This window comes from Dasypus novemcinctus, chromosome 16, assembly GCF_030445035.2.
Source record: "Dasypus novemcinctus isolate mDasNov1 chromosome 16, mDasNov1.1.hap2, whole genome shotgun sequence".
Classification (NCBI taxonomy): domain Eukaryota; kingdom Metazoa; phylum Chordata; class Mammalia; order Cingulata; family Dasypodidae; genus Dasypus; species Dasypus novemcinctus.
Genome location: NC_080688.1, coordinates 50,534,273 through 50,552,291, shown reverse-complemented (window position 1 = coordinate 50,552,291; position 18,019 = coordinate 50,534,273). Strand labels below are relative to the sequence as shown.

Genomic DNA, 18,019 nt, shown 5'->3' with positions numbered 1-18,019 from the left:
TTCCTATGCCTATATCCTGGCAGTGTGTATTGGGAGATCCCAGTGATGTGAAGAACATTTCTGAGAAGTTAGAGGAAAGGTCCTGGGAGCTTTGGCTTAGCTTCCCTGCAGGGAAGGTTGCTCAGTCTGGCCATTTCCCCATGATGAAGGACTTATGCCTGTAAGGCAATAGATATGTGCTGAGCTTAGTCAATGAACTTGAAGGAATGTATGTCTTACTTTAACCTCAGAAGCAGTCCAGTTGTCAAGGGGTTATAAACAATAGTAATTCATAAGTATGAGGAAAACATTTCATTAATATTAATCTAATGTGAAAATATTTCTATGATAAAATCCAAAGATAGAACGAGATTGTATTTCCAGCAAATTGCAGAGAATGAGCAAAGGCACAACTTGGCAAGGGCACATGGTAGAAATGGGAGGAGGAAACTCTAGTATCTAGGAGGGATAAGCAAAGAGAGACACACGAAATAACTTACATCTTAATTTGTCCATGATCTTCCCTCCACACAATGTGGCTAAAGCCATTTTGACAGCAAATACTGAAATTTTACCATGGCCTTCCCTGTTTAATGAGAACAGAAAAACAATGGTGTCATTTGGAGCATTTCTAATAATCAGGTTTGACATTTTCCATTCTGTAGAAATCACAAAACACTGTAGTTGCATGCACTACGTGAACACATCCGTTTTAGAAAAGGTTGTGAATACAATTAAAAGCACATTTCTGAAAAGCTGTCTTTTAGATGTTTTTTTTTTCAAGAGGCATTAGAATTTCTAGTTTATTTTTGTATATGTCACTTGCTCAAAACATGGAATGGTAGGTAGCTAGAGGAATATGAGATAGCCAGCTATGGATTAAAATTACAGAAATGATTTTTTTAGTTTGGACTCCATAAAAAATTTGTGAAAGAGGATTACATAGTCTCTACAATTTATTTAAGCAAGAATTTGGAAACATCATTTTTTTTGGGGTGGGGCTTGTAAAAGAATTCCTTAATTTGAGGGTAGGGTAACACACATTGCTTTTAACGATTGTGGTGATTTGAAACTGTGTGTACCCCAGAAAAACATGTTTTTAAATCTAATTCATTTCTGTGAGTATAAACCTATTGTAAGTAGGATCTTTTGATGAGGCTACTTAGTTAAGGTGTGGCCCACCTCATTCAGGATGAGACTTAATTCTATCACTGGAGTCATTTATAAACAGAATGAATATATGAAAAAAAGAAAGTCACAGAAGCAAGAAGCTGAAATCAGTGAAACCTGGAAGAGAAGGGAGAGACCAGCAGACGATACCATGTACTTTGCCATGTGACAGAGGAGCCAAGGATCACTGGCAGTCAATATTTGGGAAGAAAGCATTGCCTTGATGATGCCTTGATTTGGTCATTTTATTGGTCTAAAAACTGTAAGCGAATAAGTTCACATTGTTCAAGCCCAACCATTTCATGGCATGTGCTTGAAACAGTCTAGGAAACTAAAACAACCATCTTTCCTACTCACAAGCCAACATGCTTATGTGATATATTAACTTTTCAAAGAGACTTGGAATTTCAATTGGGGAATCAGTAAGAGCTGTGTTTGAACAGTCATCCTTCTACTTAAATGTTACAAGTGCTTCTGAAATCTTGATTGATTCAGGAAGTATAAATAACTTGTCCTTCTCAAAATTGGATGTAATGAGCATACTGTAAGAAGAATAATGCTTCAGTTAAATGATTTTCCAGCTGGAAGAAGTTGTTTATTCTTAGCTTGGAATAAAAAAAGTCTATCATATTAGCAATTTATTTCTTTGACAGTTGCTACTCTTAGGGATGATTAAAAGAATTATTTAAAACAATGTGGTTGAAGGCTAAGTAAAGTTTGTATTGACAAGACTTTAGTATATAAAATACATCACTTATATGACTAAGATTCATATATATTCATATATAACTGATCTCATATATGAGCTCTAAGATAAATATAAATATTTATAAGATAAATATTTATGTCTGTTTCCTGTAAGACTTCAGAGAGGGTGTCATTTGTTATTTGTCTTTGTTGCTGTCATTCTTAGCATAGTACCTGAAACAAAGCTGGTCAGAGTGCAAAACTGAATTCTATACTAGTTATTCTACCCTTTATATTTCTAGGTCTGAGCACCAGACATCTAATTACTTATTGGCCATCTCCACTTGGATACACCATCCCAAACCATGCATAATCAAAATGGAACTCATTATTTTTCTATAGTTTCTGTAAAACTCAGACTAAACAATACGAACCTGCTCTTCCCTCTACAGTCCCACTTTGGTTGTTAGAACCCCTACGTATCTATCTGGTTACCACAAAATGATCCTTGACTCCCTTGCTCTTCCTCAATCCACTACCACCCCAAACTAATGCTTGAGGGACTGAAATATACCTCTTAACTGTATACTGAATATCCCTTCCTTTCTTTCCGTTCCCACTGCCATTCCTTCCATCAGCAATTATTGTAACACTGTTAACATCTTAAATGATCTCTCTGCTTGCATATTCATATCAAAAGTTTGCTGTATTATTTCATTGTTTTAAGCTCCTATTATCTCCTTTTGCCACAGGATAAAGTTCAAGTTCTTTTCACGGCATTCCTGGCTTCCTTCACACAGCCTTTCCCCTGGATGTGGAGGCAGTCACTCTCCCCACTGTACCCACTGGTATCTACTGCATGGAACTACCTTAATTTATTTATTTATATGTCTGCAATGAGACTTGATTCTATACTGAAGGATTTCAGGGAGCAGAAATTTTGTCTTCTGAATAATTTGAATCCCTAGTGCCTAGCACTTTGTATTACAAGTAGTTAGTGATCAATAAGTTTCTTATAATAATGAATGATTGTTAATACTTATAATAGACACCTATAGAATTTTGAATGTCCACTTAAGTTGTTTTCTAATTTTAGAGCAGGGAGCCCATAATAAAATGCAATGACTTTGCAAAAACCACCTTATTAAAAAATTGTTTAATGTCACCTGCCTTCCTAATTGCATGGGGACTTGAAAGTGTCAGATTTTATTTCAGCTTTTCCTAAGCTGAAACATGGTGAAAATAATGACAACAGGGGATTGTGGGAAGATGGCTATGGAATAACAGGCAGAGCTGAATGCTCTCACTAAAACAATAAAGAGCTAAAAGCTGTCTAAAGGACCTGGTTTGGGTGTAAGCAGACCAGGACAGTGCTACACAACTCCCAGGAGGGTGAGGGACAAAGAGATGAAGAAGCTGAAATGACAAATGTGAGTTACCAAGCCCCTGTGGTGGCCAGGAGGAGCTCCTTCCCCCACCCCCAAGATATTAAGCTGGGGTCAAATACCTGGCTCACTGCAGCTGACTCGGAGAGGAGCACATATCTTACTCCCTGTCAGCTGTTTCAAGGGAAAAGGGAGGGGGAGGTCAGGGTGCTTTTCTTCAGTGAATTCAGCCTGCAGAACCCACTTTGAATCTCTGATCCAGCGATTCAACACAGGAACACAGGAAGGCTGAAACTGAAACATCTCTGTGGAAAGGTGCACTGACTAGAGCCATCTGCTGGCTGGTCTGGAAATTGCGTGGACAAAAAATGGTTCATGCTCTTTGTATCCAACCCCTGGGAGAAAATTTGTGCCACACTAGTGAGTCTCTGGTCCGATTTTGAAAACTTAAGCTGGCCAATTTAAAAGGCTAAGAATAAGCTGAACCAAATATCAAAGAAGAACTGTGAAAAAACACAACAATAGGCAAGAGAGAGAAATGAGCCATCAGAGTAAATTCACCAAAATATTCAGATGCCTAGACATCAGCAAAAAATTATAAGCCATGCTAGGAAACAGGAAGAGATGGCCCAGCCAAAAGAACAAACCAAATATCCTGAAGTGATACAAGATTTAATACAATTAATCAGTGATAATCACACAACTCTCCCAAATCACTTCAAAAAATTTAAAGAAAATATGATGAAAGAAATAAAGAATATTGAGAAGACACTGAGAGAGCATAAAGAACAATTTGAAAGTCTGCAAAGAAAAGTAACAGAACTTATGGATATGCAAGACATGATGAATGAGATGGACATTATATATCCTGCCATAACCCACTGAATGTACTTGGGGAGAGTGTAAACTATAATGTAAACTATAATCCATGGGGTGCAGCAGTGCTCCAAAATGTATTCAGCAAATATAATGAATGGGTCACAATGATCAAAGAGGTTGTTGATGTGGGAGGAGTGGGGGTGTGGCAAGTGGGGTATGTGGGAACCTCACACATTTTTTAATGTAACATTTTTTGTGATTTATGTATCTTTAAAAAAAAAGGACAATTTATTATTAAAAAATAAATAAATAAAAGAAAAAAAATAGGATATAAAAAAGGACCTGACATCAAAGAAATTGTGGATGGCAGTTTAGCTTTTAAGATCCTATACCACCTGTACAAAGTGCCCAGTTTTAAGTTATTTATTCTGTTTGACCTTTTTTAATTTTTTCAGTAATTAACATACAATCAATAAATATTACCATATCATCACACACAAAAAAGGGGGTATGACATTAAGAGGTAACACATGGGGGTAGTGGAAATATTTTATATCTTGATTGTGGAGGCAAATTCTTAGACATGTTGACTTCAAGTATTTTATTTTATGTAAATTACATCTAATAAAGTTCACTAAAACACACACAAAATACTTGAAGGGCAAACTTTAATAGAAAAAAATTTTTTTCCTACATTATATTAGTAAAAGGCAAACTCTTATGACATTTATATAGAGGTAACTTAAAAATAGCAGCCTGGAGGGGAAAAGAGAAGTGGAAGAAATTTAGTCTGTCTCTCGATTAAGAATAGTGATAGTTAATGACAACTCTAATCCGGAGTTCTCTCAGAATCCTTTCAAGAATTTTTAACTTTCAAAATTTACATGAAATTTGTTCTCTTAATACAAATAGATGTTCTATTCCATTTCTATCTTTTAACCTGACAATGCAGTGTTTTTAAAAATTCAGTCTAAGGTTTTAGTTCCTGACGTGTACAAGAGCAGTTGCAAATTATGTTCTGGGCTTAGCACAACATTTGCAAATGGAAACCATAAAATAAAGCCCTATTCAAACAATCTTAAGAATGGGAAGAAGTTCTATAGAGGCCACAGATTTAAAGAAATTTTCAACTTTTTCTGACTTTATCACAGACTTTCAAATTACTTTTTCTGAGATACCAATGATATTAACTATACATATAAACTTATTAAAATGACCACAATTTAAAAAAATCTATTAGAGGCACATAGGAGCAGATTTGAACTGCGTGAAGACAGAATTCGTGATTTTGAAGACAGAATATCTGAACTGGGAAAGACAGGAGAACAAAAAGAGAAAAGAATGGAAAAAATGGAACAGGATCTCAGGGAACTGAAACACACAAACATTCACATTTTTGGGGGTCCCAGAAGGAGAAAAGAATAGAAAAGGAGCAGAAAAAATATTTGAGGAAATAATGACCAAAAACTTCCAACCCTTAGGAAGGACATTAATATCAATATCCAAGAAGGACAGTGTACCCCAAATAGAATAAATCCAAACAGACCTACCCTGAGACACCTACTATTCATTGACAAATATCAAAGATAGAGGATTCTGAAAGCAGCATGAGAAAAGCAAAGCATTACATACACGGGAAACTTAGTAAGATTAAGTGCCAACCTCCCATAAGAAATCATAAAGGAGAGAAGAAAGTGGTATGATGTATTTAATGTACTGAAGGAGAAAAACTGCCAGCCAAGAATTCTGTTTCCAGCAAAGCTGTCCTTCAAAAATGAGCATGAGTTCAAAGTCTTCACAGACAAAATCTGATAGAATATGTTACCTGAAAGACCATATTTGCAAGAGATACTAAAAGGGATGCTGCAGTCTGAAAGGAAAAAACAAGGGCGAAAGATTTGGAGAAGAGTTTAGAAACGATGATTATATGGAAGGGTAAACTAAAGGATAAGAAGACAGACAATAGAATGATATGACAACAGAGAGCTGAAGGACAAAATGGATGAAGTAAGTAATGCCTTTACAGTAATAATACTGAATGTTAATGGATTGAATTCCCCACGCAAAAGACATAGACTGAGAGAAGAGATAAAAAAAACAGGAGCAGTCTATACGTTGTCTACAAGAGACCCACCTCAATTGAAATGACCTAACCAGGTTAAAAGTAAAAGGTTGGAAAAAGGTATTCCATGCAAATAGTAACCAAAAAAGAGCTGGATTAGACCAGAGAAATGTAAAATAATATTATAGTATACGAACAATAATTACTCAGTGCAACTGGCAAATTGTTCCTGAGATTGGTATTCTGTAATTTTTTTTCACACAAAATAAACACTTGTTTTAATTGAGAAGGGCTGGAGAAGAGATATATTTTTGGATATCTCACTTTCTTTAATCCTTTCCTTTTTATACTCTTTAATTAAAATAATCTATCTGGATCAATAATGATTGAGCATGACTACTGTTGAACAAGATTTTGAGTTCTTCTGCCTCATAAAATTATGAGTTGACATATTGTTATCTGCTGTAATTGATTCCAATAAAACGTGAAGAATTCCCAAATAGGAATTTGATTGTCTAGACAGAATTATGGCCTAAGTGGTAATTAAATAACTAAAACAATAATTTATTTCATTCTTAGAGATTATTAGATCGAATAGAGTTATAAGACTTAGAATTATGTTATAATTACTATATTTGAATTATTATTTATATTTATAAATGTTTGTTGCTATGCTATTTTTTATAATTGACTATGTTAAATCTAACCTGGACTCGCCTGTGTTTTAAAATTTTTAATTTCTTTCAATCTATTTTTCTGTTTATTTTCAATTTTACAACAAAGGACTTTTTAACAGCTAAAAAAAAAGCCATTGATAATAGACTTTGGTTAGATCATATGGCATGTGAATATATCTCAGTAAAACTGCTTAATAAAAAATAAATACTTGTACAAGAATAGCTAGAAATAGCAGCTATGTATAGTAGGGGAAGCAGATTGAGAGGTGAAGAATTTTCTTGTTTGCTTGCTTGTTTGTTTTTTATTATTATTATTATTATTGAAATAGTGAAACTGCTTTAATAATGATTGAAGTGATGAATACGTAACTATGTGAGTATACCAAATACCATTGATTGTACACTTTGCATAAATTGTATGCTTTATCAATATGTATCAATAAAATTTGTTTAAAAAAAATAAACTGAGGAACAGGCAAGTCCTCAAAGCAAAGAAGAAAATGGAAGGTTAGGAATAATAAAAAGATAAGGTAGCCTTCAAAATGCAAAGACATGGAGAAGAATTATATGTGAGACTTCAAGAACAATACAAGTTCTTTTAATGATTTAGAGAACAATTTAACAGAAGGAAGCGAGTTGGCCACGGATGACTGTGGAACACCGAGTTCTCCAAAGGATGAAATGATGATAGCTCACAAGTGAATTCTAAACCTTAGCTTTTAATGAAGAAGAGATAAGAGAGATCTCCAGTCCTGCTTTATTCTTGGTAATAGAAGACTGATGACACTAAAGCAGAGAGTGGTTGTATCAGAGATATTCTGCCAAATTGACGTGATAAATCTAGATATATCAGTATAGTGGAGGGCAGCTGAATGAGAGTTTTGCAGGAACTCAAGGGTGAAATTAGGCCCTGGAATCTATTGTTATGCAAGCTAGTCTGCCAGATTGCAAATGTGACCCCTGTCACAAAGAAGGATCAGAGGGGTGTGCAGGGGCTCGGATCACGGTAGGCACACTAATATTGGATAAGTCCAGACCTTGTTCACCCCAGGCACTGGCTAAACATTTAAGGAATGAATAGAGACGACTGACTCTGCAATGAAGAAGGGGGACACTAAATACTTAAGTAAAAAAGATTTTTAAGACTACTTTCAGTAGCTATGAAAAGCTAAAGGGGGGGAAAGAAAAAGGTTTTCTAAAGTTTTCTAAAGGCCTTTGACAACGTCCCACGCCAAAGGCCATTACTTAAAGTCACTTTGGGATTAGAGTTCTTGTTTTGTTGCGAAAAAGGAATTGTCAGAGAGACAGGAAGCAAGGAGTAGGAGAAGTTGGTCTACTCCAGATTCAGTAACATAAGAGTTGAGCTCTGCAGGAATGGCAGTTGAGCTCTACAGGAATGGTCGTTAGCACCAATTTGATTTACCTAGAGTGGGTGAAGTATCTCAAGTGCCTAGGAAGTAGAAAGTCAAGTTCATGAGGTTGAATAACAGGAAGCTCTCAGGAGTCTTGGGCAAATGCGCAGGAAAGGGGCTTAATGTTCCAAGGTATGTCTACACAAGGAGGGTTGTTAGGAGTAAAGAAGCAAAACCGCACAGGCGGAACTCGGGCTGTCAGCCACAGCTCAGGAAGCAGACCTGCCAGTGTGGGTGTGCTTAGCAGGAAAAACAGATCGTCCCGGCTGCCACGGACTGAACAGCCCCTGAACGAGGCAACCCCAAGGGAAGCCCTAGAAAAGTGGATATTCTTTCCTTGCTTTTATGTAAAACTATGGCACGCCTTCAATTTCATGGGTAGTTCTCATGGCCACACCTCAAGGAAGACAGAACAGCGGCAGAAAAGTTTGAGAGTAATGGAAGCATCTCAGTGTATGCATTAAAAACTTAGATTTTTAGGGGTGGGATAACCTTAGAAGCCAGAAATGGCACAATGACCTAAGCTTTTTTTTGTGAATAAAGCAGCTAGTGTGGTTGACTCTTTAGTAGGGTAAAAGGTTCAGTAAAAGCTTTAAAAAGAAATCTATTGGCCAAGAATTTTTTAATTAAAAGAATAATTTTATTTAAAAAATAAAATTAATTTATTTTAATGTTTTCTTTTTCAATGTGGAAAGAGAACACAATGCATAATGCATGCTTTATTCATTTTTTCCCCTGCAATTTGTCTTTATAAGCCAATTATCTTGGAGACTTTGCCTAGTCAAACCATTTAAAAAAACCTAGTTAAATTATTATATTGGTATTGAATTCACACCTAACAGGATATTTAAGAGAACCAGATTAATATAAGCAGATTATCAGACGGACAAACTGAAATTGCTTCATAAATCAATGCTTCCTTACATCTTTAAATTCTCTTTTACATTTTGTTTCCTCATCCTGAAATTTTTGCAGTTCTCCTTGGGGGCAACTGATTGAAAATGGAAGCACAAAAGTACTGATATTAAAGATTTACCCCTTGGTTAAAATATATACTACAATATGTAGGGTGCTTGCCTTACAAACATGGATTACTTCTAAGTTTGATTCATCATAATATTAATAAAAAGAGTAACTGCTTCACTCTGGGTTGGGTTTCCTTGGTTTTGCAAAGAGAAAAACTGATTTCTTTCAACTAAGAAAATACTATTTTTAGCGAAAAGTTGCCTGGAAGGGAAAATTTGTTTTTGACAAGAAGGAAAATTAATAAATAGATATTGATAGGTCTGGGATGCTAGGTTGAACTGGAAGATAATGTAGATTTTTCTCCAGATTCCCAAGAGAATTTCCTGTTTGAAGTTACAGAATTCATTGAGAAATTTCAAGTCTTCTAATATGAGATTTGAATTCTGACTGATGCTTTCTTGAACACGCAGGAGAAATTATTTCTCTATTTTAAGAGTACTAAAATCAGAAGCTCTTCTTTAACCAACATATTTTCTAAAAACATTTTTGATATGCGAAGGCACAGCACTTGAACTGCTCTTTCTCACATGTTTTGGTGGCTTAACTAACTGGGAATATTGCTTCTTCCATGTGCTTCCATAATGTGCATCACATGTTTCTTTATTTGGGAATATTTGCTCATTGGATCACTTATTTAGTAACTCAATAAATACTTATTGGCATTGTCCCAGAGTTTGGGGATACAAAGATGAATAAGACATGGCTCCACCCTCTGCTCATGGTCTACTGGGGAGAACAGGCCCCAAATAGTTAATTTCAATAAAACAAAGATCAGGGACTTGGCCTTATTCATTTTTTCGCCCATAGCACTTAGCAGACAGCAAGCTTTTAATACATGTTCATTGACTGAGTGAGTGCATAAGTGAAAACAAATCTTTTTGATTTACTATTATAAGATTTTTATATTGGGAAATACCAAATGTTTGAGTAAAATTACAGCAATTGATTTAAGGCCCTTAATGGCGCCTTTTATGTGATGCCTTGAATTTAGATGTGATCACATACATGGTTTTTCTGTTTTTTAGGAAGTGAAGGTAACATATGAACATATAGAAACCCTTTGTTTGGCCCTAGCATATCTTTGGGTTCCACACAAAGTTAGCAGAATATCTGGGAAGAGAACCAAATGTTCTCCTAGCACTGGGCCACGTGAGGTGGCCAGGGATCCTCCAGCACGGAAGGGGCCAGAGCTGCTCCCTCACCATCTGGCTACCAGGACTGAAGATCTGTGGGATTTGGAGGACAACTGTTTACTGTGGTACACAGCAAAAAAAATCCTTCTTTCCTCACGTATTGTAGGAAGGCAACTATGCACTTGCAATGAGAGACTGATAAGTATTATCTGAATTTGGCAGCCTCTAATGCCAAGGGTGAGTGGGGACAGTGTGTGAGACGGTAAGGCGTGCAGGGAACGAGGCACGCAGGGAGGGCATGAACGCCTTCAAGATCCTCTCTCGCTATTGCCACTGTGTGCCAGCGCAGGCATTTACTATGCATTCAGTTGTTAAGCACTGTGGTCTAATGGAATGAAGTGGACTTTGGAGTCAATAGAGCAGGGATACAGTTCTGGTTACACCATTTGATATCTGAGAGACACTGGGCAGACTTCTTTTTTTTCCTCTGCACCTCAGATTACCTCAAAGAGTTATTCTGACGATGTATAAAACGTTGACTATAAAGCACCCTGTAGAGCCCCTCACACATCTTAGGTGTTCAATAAATAGCATTTCCTACTGCATCTTTCATAAGAGTTTGACCCAAACCAAAGCATCCAGTTTACTCTGAGGTCAGAATATCAACCCAGACAGCATAAAGCTCATTAATATAATTTTTTGATTAAGCGTGTTTGAAATTGTATCTTGTATCTATTCCTTCCTATCCCGTATGAAATTCCATCTGTCACTACTCATCCAAAGTCTGACCGAAAAATGAGAGCCATTAAGAATGTTCAGTTTCTCTACATGGTGGAAATTCTTTGGAAAGTGATTAGGTTTTAATAACCACGTAGGAATCTTGAACATGCTATTTTCCACCAGAACAAAATTTTAGTCAATAGAGGAGAATGTTCTGTGAACATCTTGAATTTAAGAAATGCTAGGAAAAAACCCACTGAGCCACAGAAATGCTGCTTTAAATATATATTCTTAGCCATATAGATAATAAAAAGAGAGAAGAATGTTTGGTTTTATCTAACTTCTCTCTCTCTTCTTTGCTCTTACACATCTGCATAGCCTCAAAAGTGAACAATACATTTCAACGGCACATGGAGAAACAACTGTGTACTGTGTAGATCTTGCATTAAATATCAGAATCATTTTTAAAACTGAAAAGGCAGAAGGATTTTGGCAGAATCCCAGGATTATTTCATCTCCATGCTTTTGAAATAGTGCTGTAGTACTTTTCATAGTGTCAGGGGACAAAGCAGTGGGAACGGCTGTTCAAGTGGCTCAGCAAGGAACAATCTGTCAAACAGAGAGGAAAATACCAGCATTTTGTATTCTCTACATAAGACTATTACATGATGGGTTTGGAGTTCTGGGTAGCTGACATGAAACTGACTCTGAGGCTACAATGTAAAACTCGTTCAGGCCACATATTTCTTTCATACATATTCTGTCAGATATGTCTAAATATCACAAACTGGAAAGGTTAGGAATGTGAGTATAATAATAATATATCCTATAATGAGCAGGGTAGGTCTGGAGAAAAATACATTTAATTCTGATTTTCAAAAAAAGAAACAGAAAACATGAATAGAGCTGAACTTTAACTGATTCCTGAAAAAAAAAAAACAGATTTTTTTTCCATTGATTTCATCTACTATGAGGCTGTATGGTCTGAAAACCATTTAACCTCTTTATGTCTCAGCTTCATCCCCACCTCAAAATGGAAAACTGTAATAGTAATAGAGCCTTTATTAGCCATCATTGTCATTAAGAATATATATTGGCCCCTGGAAATAAGAAAATTGCGGCTCCTTTTAATACTTATTGTTGTCCTTGTATGAATTGTGGGTAACTGAATATGTGTGATGAGGCTACTGTCAAATTATCTACTTCATGAGGAACTGTCTTAAGAAGGAAAACTCTGCTGAAATAAAATAAAATTAAGTCAATCAGACTTAAGTTGTTGTCAGTGTTTCGCAGAGAAGTAGGAAGAGAGAATGAGAACTGCATTGCAGGCACCCATGGTAGTAGCCACGAACACTTGGTCTCCTCTCCATGGAGCAGAGTATGAATGCAGGTGACCTCGCACACTTGATCTCATTAGCCTTGGGAATGGAAAGGTGATTAAGCAAGACTTAGAAAAAGAAATTAGTGTGACAAGAGCTAAGAAAGAGAAACATTTGCTTTTAATTCATTCTTTCATTCAAACATTCATGTGCTTGGTGTTGTCTCAGGTGTTGTAGATACAACCGAGAATGAGACATAGTCCAACCCTACAGTAGCTTGTGGGGGCAGTTACGTAAATAAGATAAGCACTGTGAAAGTACAGCAGAATCATGTGGAAGGCAAGGGGCAGTGGGACCTAGGGAAGGGCGATCAACTTGCCCATGACAGCTGAAGGGCTTCATAGGAATCAGAGAATTTATTTGATCCCACCTCTGAAAATGACCACATTACGGACTTTTAAGCATTACTTTCATTTTGTAACTTTCCGCCATGTTGTTTCTCTTTAGAGTTACTATTAACTAGAAAAAAAAAATAGAATAACAGTCAAAGTTCTTAGAACACTTTAAAGGGATTTTTCTTCATCAGAATATGGACAACAGGTGAGAGAAAAAGCTGCTTCCAAATTGTTAATGGATTCTTAATGAGAAAGTCTCAAGTGGAAGGCTTCTAGCAGCAAAGAAGGGAAAGAGGCAGGCCAATTACTGGGGTGCATAGAAGGAGAGAGACGAGGAGATTGTCTCAAGGGTCTCCTGTTTCCTCACATAACTTCTTCCTGCTTGGCCCTTTCTCCCTCTTCTGATACCTCTTTTCCCATCCTTCTCTTCAGTGACAGAAAGGCGGTCACTGACATAGGCTAGCTTCTATAATCACACTACACGTGCGGCTACATACTATATCTGCTAAGAGGCTGGCTTGGTTGAACAGAGTAACCTTACAATCACAAAACTGATTATGGTCTGCAGTAAGCATGCTTATATGAGAACTGGGCTCCAGGTCGTTTTGTGGGGGGAGGGGAAGGGACAGTGCTATTTAGGGATCCTCATTTCATGTTGCCTTTGTTTGGCTCAGCCCAACTGGCTGGTCCTGGTGAATTTTAAGTCACCACCAAAAGAAAAAAAATGACCAAGTTTCATTGAATATAAATTCTTACTCTTCATGAGTTTAAATTGCTGCGTTGCCCTTCTGTTTTGGTTTTTTAATCACTTCTTTATATTCCATGTTGTTAAGGCATCTCTCTCTTTTCTTTTTTTTTTGCCTTTTATGTAGCCATTTCAACAGGTAGAAAATGGTAGAGAATTCCCTAAATGTTTTGGTGATTCAATAATAGCACCAGCACATCTCTGATCGTACGAGGCACATTTATGTCCACCAAAATTCTGAAGGCTGTTTTAAACACTTGGCTGTATTGTGGAATGACTAGTTGGAAGTGATATCAGATTTCCACAGTGGATTTCTCTTGGCTAAATAGGAATTTATTGTTAAAAGAAATAGAGTTGAACATTCATTTTCTTTTCAAGTTTATCTTGTGATATTCACTTCTAAGTTACATAGTCAGTCAGTTGTTCTCCCCTAATGGCTGAAATCCCACATCTAAAATTCCAAAAGCCATCAGATGGAAATTTTGAATACCACCCAGTAGGACTGCCTATAGTCATTTGGTATGCCAAAGGAGAGTAAACAAAAGAAATATCTGCAGATTGGGTTCTCCAGTGGATGTATTTATAAACCATTGAGATTAGTAGAAGTATGTGTTGGGGCCTTCCTGTCTGTAAGAAGAGTAGTTATCAAAAAACATTTCTTATGAACATTGGTGTGAATTGCTTCTTAACTTTGGGATAGTCCTAAAGCTTAGCATTCATCAACCTTGAAATGATTCAGCTACATAATGGTAGCTATTTAGAGAATATTTATATCTCTAATTTTTAGTTCTCTTCCAAATATATCTAAACAAAAGCGAAAAATTCAATTCTATTAGTTTGAGTCCTATGAATTTCATAAAATACCCTCTTCTTTATTGTTACCCTGGCCCTATTTCTATACATATGGAATGAGTGCAAATTACCCTTGGGTTTTGATTCTTTTAGAATCCTTTCTCTAGCAATAATCCAGGATTTGGCAGAAATTTATAGTTCTCTTTTTACATTTTCCATTGTTACAAAAACAACCTAAAAAAATACTAAATTCCCTGAAGATTTTAGAGCTTGCCTGAAAGCTGCCAGGCGGCTCTTGTTAGGACACCATGACGTTATACAGCTTCCATGGTCTGCTACCTCTCATGTGGTATCACAGTGTTCTCTACCTGTCCCACCACTCAGTTACCATAGAGATCAGGCCAAAGCAGTAGATCCAGTTCTGAAGTCTGCACAGACTAAGCAAGGAATCTCTCAAGCTGGACTGCTTCTTTGAAAATTACTTATTTCAATTTGAGAATTTCTCAAAATATGACCACCATGGCATGGCATGGATTCATTACCACTTTAGGTCGCAAAGTGACAGCTGGGAACTTTTGTAAAGAAATGGCATAATAAAAATAGTTGGAACAACTCTACTCCCAGGGTTAAAATACTCCCAAGCATTGGTTAGACAAGGAGACTAAGTGAAATCTTTTGAGAGTTGTAAAATAAGGTTGCTGAAAGTCAGGTTAGCGATTTTCCTTTTTAATATGGACACTAAATGATGAAAGTGGCAAGTGTTAATATTATATGCAGACTTGGAGCTTTGACAAATGATCTTTTGAAATTTCAGGCTGATAATGTAATTCAAGGAAGATTTTTATGTTTAAGAAGGCTGCCACATATGCGTTTGCAGAGAAACCTTAGCTGATATCTAAGTCCTCACTCTGCCAGTAGCATGGTGCGAGACACTGGACAAGTGACAATGTCTGTGCTAGAGACCCTTCATCTGTAAAATGAGAGATTTAGATGAACGCTCTTTAAGAATTATGCCACCTCTGAATTTCTCTGGTTCTATAAGGGAAAATGATAAGATAACGAGGCTGTTTCTAGCGTGGAGGAGTGTGGATGCCATCACATCATTTTATGGAGGCACATTATTGACCCGTCCGTTAACACAAGTCATGGTTACCTTCACTAGGAGAGTCAGGAAAACCTTTTCAATTTCTTCCCTGTTTGCTCTGGGGTCTTTTATAACACCTCAGAAACACTGTCTTAGACAATTTGCAAAGAAGAGATTTAAAAATATCCTCCCACTTCATGCTTCATTAAATCCCTCCACAGGCAGGTTCTCACGCAATGTTTTTAAATGTCCAGATTTAAGCGGTGGATGAGTTAATTAAAGGTCAGCACATAAAATACAATTGTCCTTAAATTCCTATGATATTATTTCAACCTCTAGTTTTTTCCATAGCATTTGAAATTTATCTTAAAGACATGGAGACTTTACTGACATAAGCATCAGATCAAGGAATAAAGAGATAGGTGGTTACTCTGGAAAATTATTTAGAAAAGAGACCAAGAAATACAAGAGGAAGGAAAGACCAAATATCTAGCAAGTATTAGGCATTCAGAGGGAACTTACGGATCAAAGGCTGCAAGCAGGAAATTAAGCAGAAGGCTGATGGACTGCTCCACGTGGATTTGGTGAGTGGTTGGCATCCGTTTGTTGAGCTGGTAAAAAATGGTGGAGAGTACAGCCTCCAAGCGGGTCACACTGAGTTCTATGTTTGGGTCCAGGTTGTTCAGAGCATTTTCCCGCAACGCCTCTATGACGTTCCAAATGTCCACCAGGTGCACTACATACAGTTAAAACAGAGTTAACACATCAGCCCAAAGTGCATGGGAAGATAAATGCACTGTGCTACATGTGCCAACTACACTGTTTTTCTAGGCTCCCCACAGGCTTTGATATGTGTTCAGCTGCTGTAGAAGGTTAACATATGTAAATATACATAGAGAGTACATGATCTCATGATTTGATTTACTATATATAGTAGCAGGCAAAAGATTTACTAGTAGATAGTTATTTCTAATCTTAATAATGACCCTTGAAATACAGCTACTATCCCCCTGTTATATGCAAGGAAACAGAGGATCTGTGAAGTGAACTGACAAGCACAAGGGCAAAACTGGTATTAAAATCCAAATCTATCTGGCTAAAAATAACTTTCCTACCGCACACCACTGACACATCGAAAAGAAAAGACCAACACTTATGTTCCAGTATTTGAAAGGTTAGCAGAACTGCATTTGAGTATTTAAATATTTTCATTTTTTTAATATACTTTTTACTAGTATAGAGTTCGAAATTTTTTAAAAAAAGGGAAGTTAAGGGAGTTAGGAAGACGGGAAAAAGAATTAAGCAGCAGAATTAAGTCACAGGTCAGTTAACCAACCTGGTCAAGAACAAGCAGCTTCTTGGCTCCATTATTGACTAGGCCCTTTAACTTAAGTCATGGTTACTTTGAGTAGGATAATCAAGACATACATTTCCATTTCTTCTCTATTTGCTCTGGGGCCAGTTATGCTATTTTCCAAACCATAACCAAGAGAATAAACATACTCATCACCCCTAAATCTTCCTTGTAATCCATCCCCACCTCCCATCCCAGGCAACAACTGACATGCTTTATGCCACTATTTTCTAGAATTCTTTATAACTGGAATCATACAGTATGTGCTATTTTCTGTCTGGATTCTTTTGCTTGGTGTGACTATTTTGAGAGTTATCCCTGTTGTTGCATGTATCAATAGTTTGTTCCTTTTTTATTGTTGTGATATATTCCATTATAGGGATATATCACAATTTATTTATCTGCTCACTTGTTAATGGATATCAAGGTTGTTCTAGTTTTGGGTAATTATGAGTAAAGCTGCTAAGAACACTCATATATATGTCTTTTATAGACAGATGCTCTTATTTCTCTCGGCAAATACTTAGAAATGAAGTGGCTGGGCTGTATGGTGTATGTTTAATGTTTTAAGAAACTTCCTAACTTTTTTCCAAAGTTGTGCCATTTTCCATTCCCCTCAGCCATGTATGAGAGTTCCAGTCCCTCTACATCCTTGCCAAGTTTAAGGAACACTTTTCATAACACTTTTGCATTTGCAAATAAATATTTTATCTTTTCTCAAAGAAATACATACTTATATTTTAGTTGTGAGAAATGTGCACAATATATACGCCTTCTCACTAACAACTTTTAGTCTCCTACCTCTTTGTCATTTCTGACACTATACTTAAAAGGCAAAACTAACATCTCTTGAGCTCATATTATGTATGCCTGGCACTGAACTATGTGAATATGTGTCTATGTGGTTCCTCTCTTTCACTTTTGTTTCTCTGAAGAGAGTATGTTAGTTCTTTATCACCAATCCCTTTCTCTAAGTCCTATCTCATTAAAACAACAACAGAAGCAAACAATTTTGAAGTTGGACTCTCTTCATTCCAGCTGAGTTTGACGATGGGGCTTCTAACTGTGGGATCCTAAGGGACTAGACCAATCTGTGCAGACCCTCTTATTGCCAAATTTGACATAAAGGAAAACAAAAACCCAATGTCTTGTTCTCATAATGAATTTTATAAGTATTTTTGGACCTAAGAGATAAGTGGGTTATGCAAATCTCCAAACTAACCAAAACAAGTTATGAAGAAATTTCACCAAGTCCTACAT

The 18,019-nt window shown here is 36.6% G+C and overlaps 1 protein-coding gene across 50 annotated transcripts in view; it reads right to left on the bottom strand.

The window, feature by feature from the left end:
• The window catches only part of DTNA (dystrobrevin alpha), a 418,043-nt gene that overhangs the window by 94,494 nt on the left and 305,530 nt on the right, over nt 1-18,019 (bottom strand). For all 50 annotated transcript variants that reach the window (XM_071208625.1, XM_071208616.1, XM_071208607.1 and 47 more), the window contains 2 exons: nt 15,928-16,141; nt 480-565 (listed from right to left, as the gene is read on the bottom strand). In XM_071208625.1, the coding sequence (XP_071064726.1) occupies nt 480-565; nt 15,928-16,141 (300 nt within the window). The remainder of the gene's footprint in view (nt 1-479; nt 566-15,927; nt 16,142-18,019) is intronic.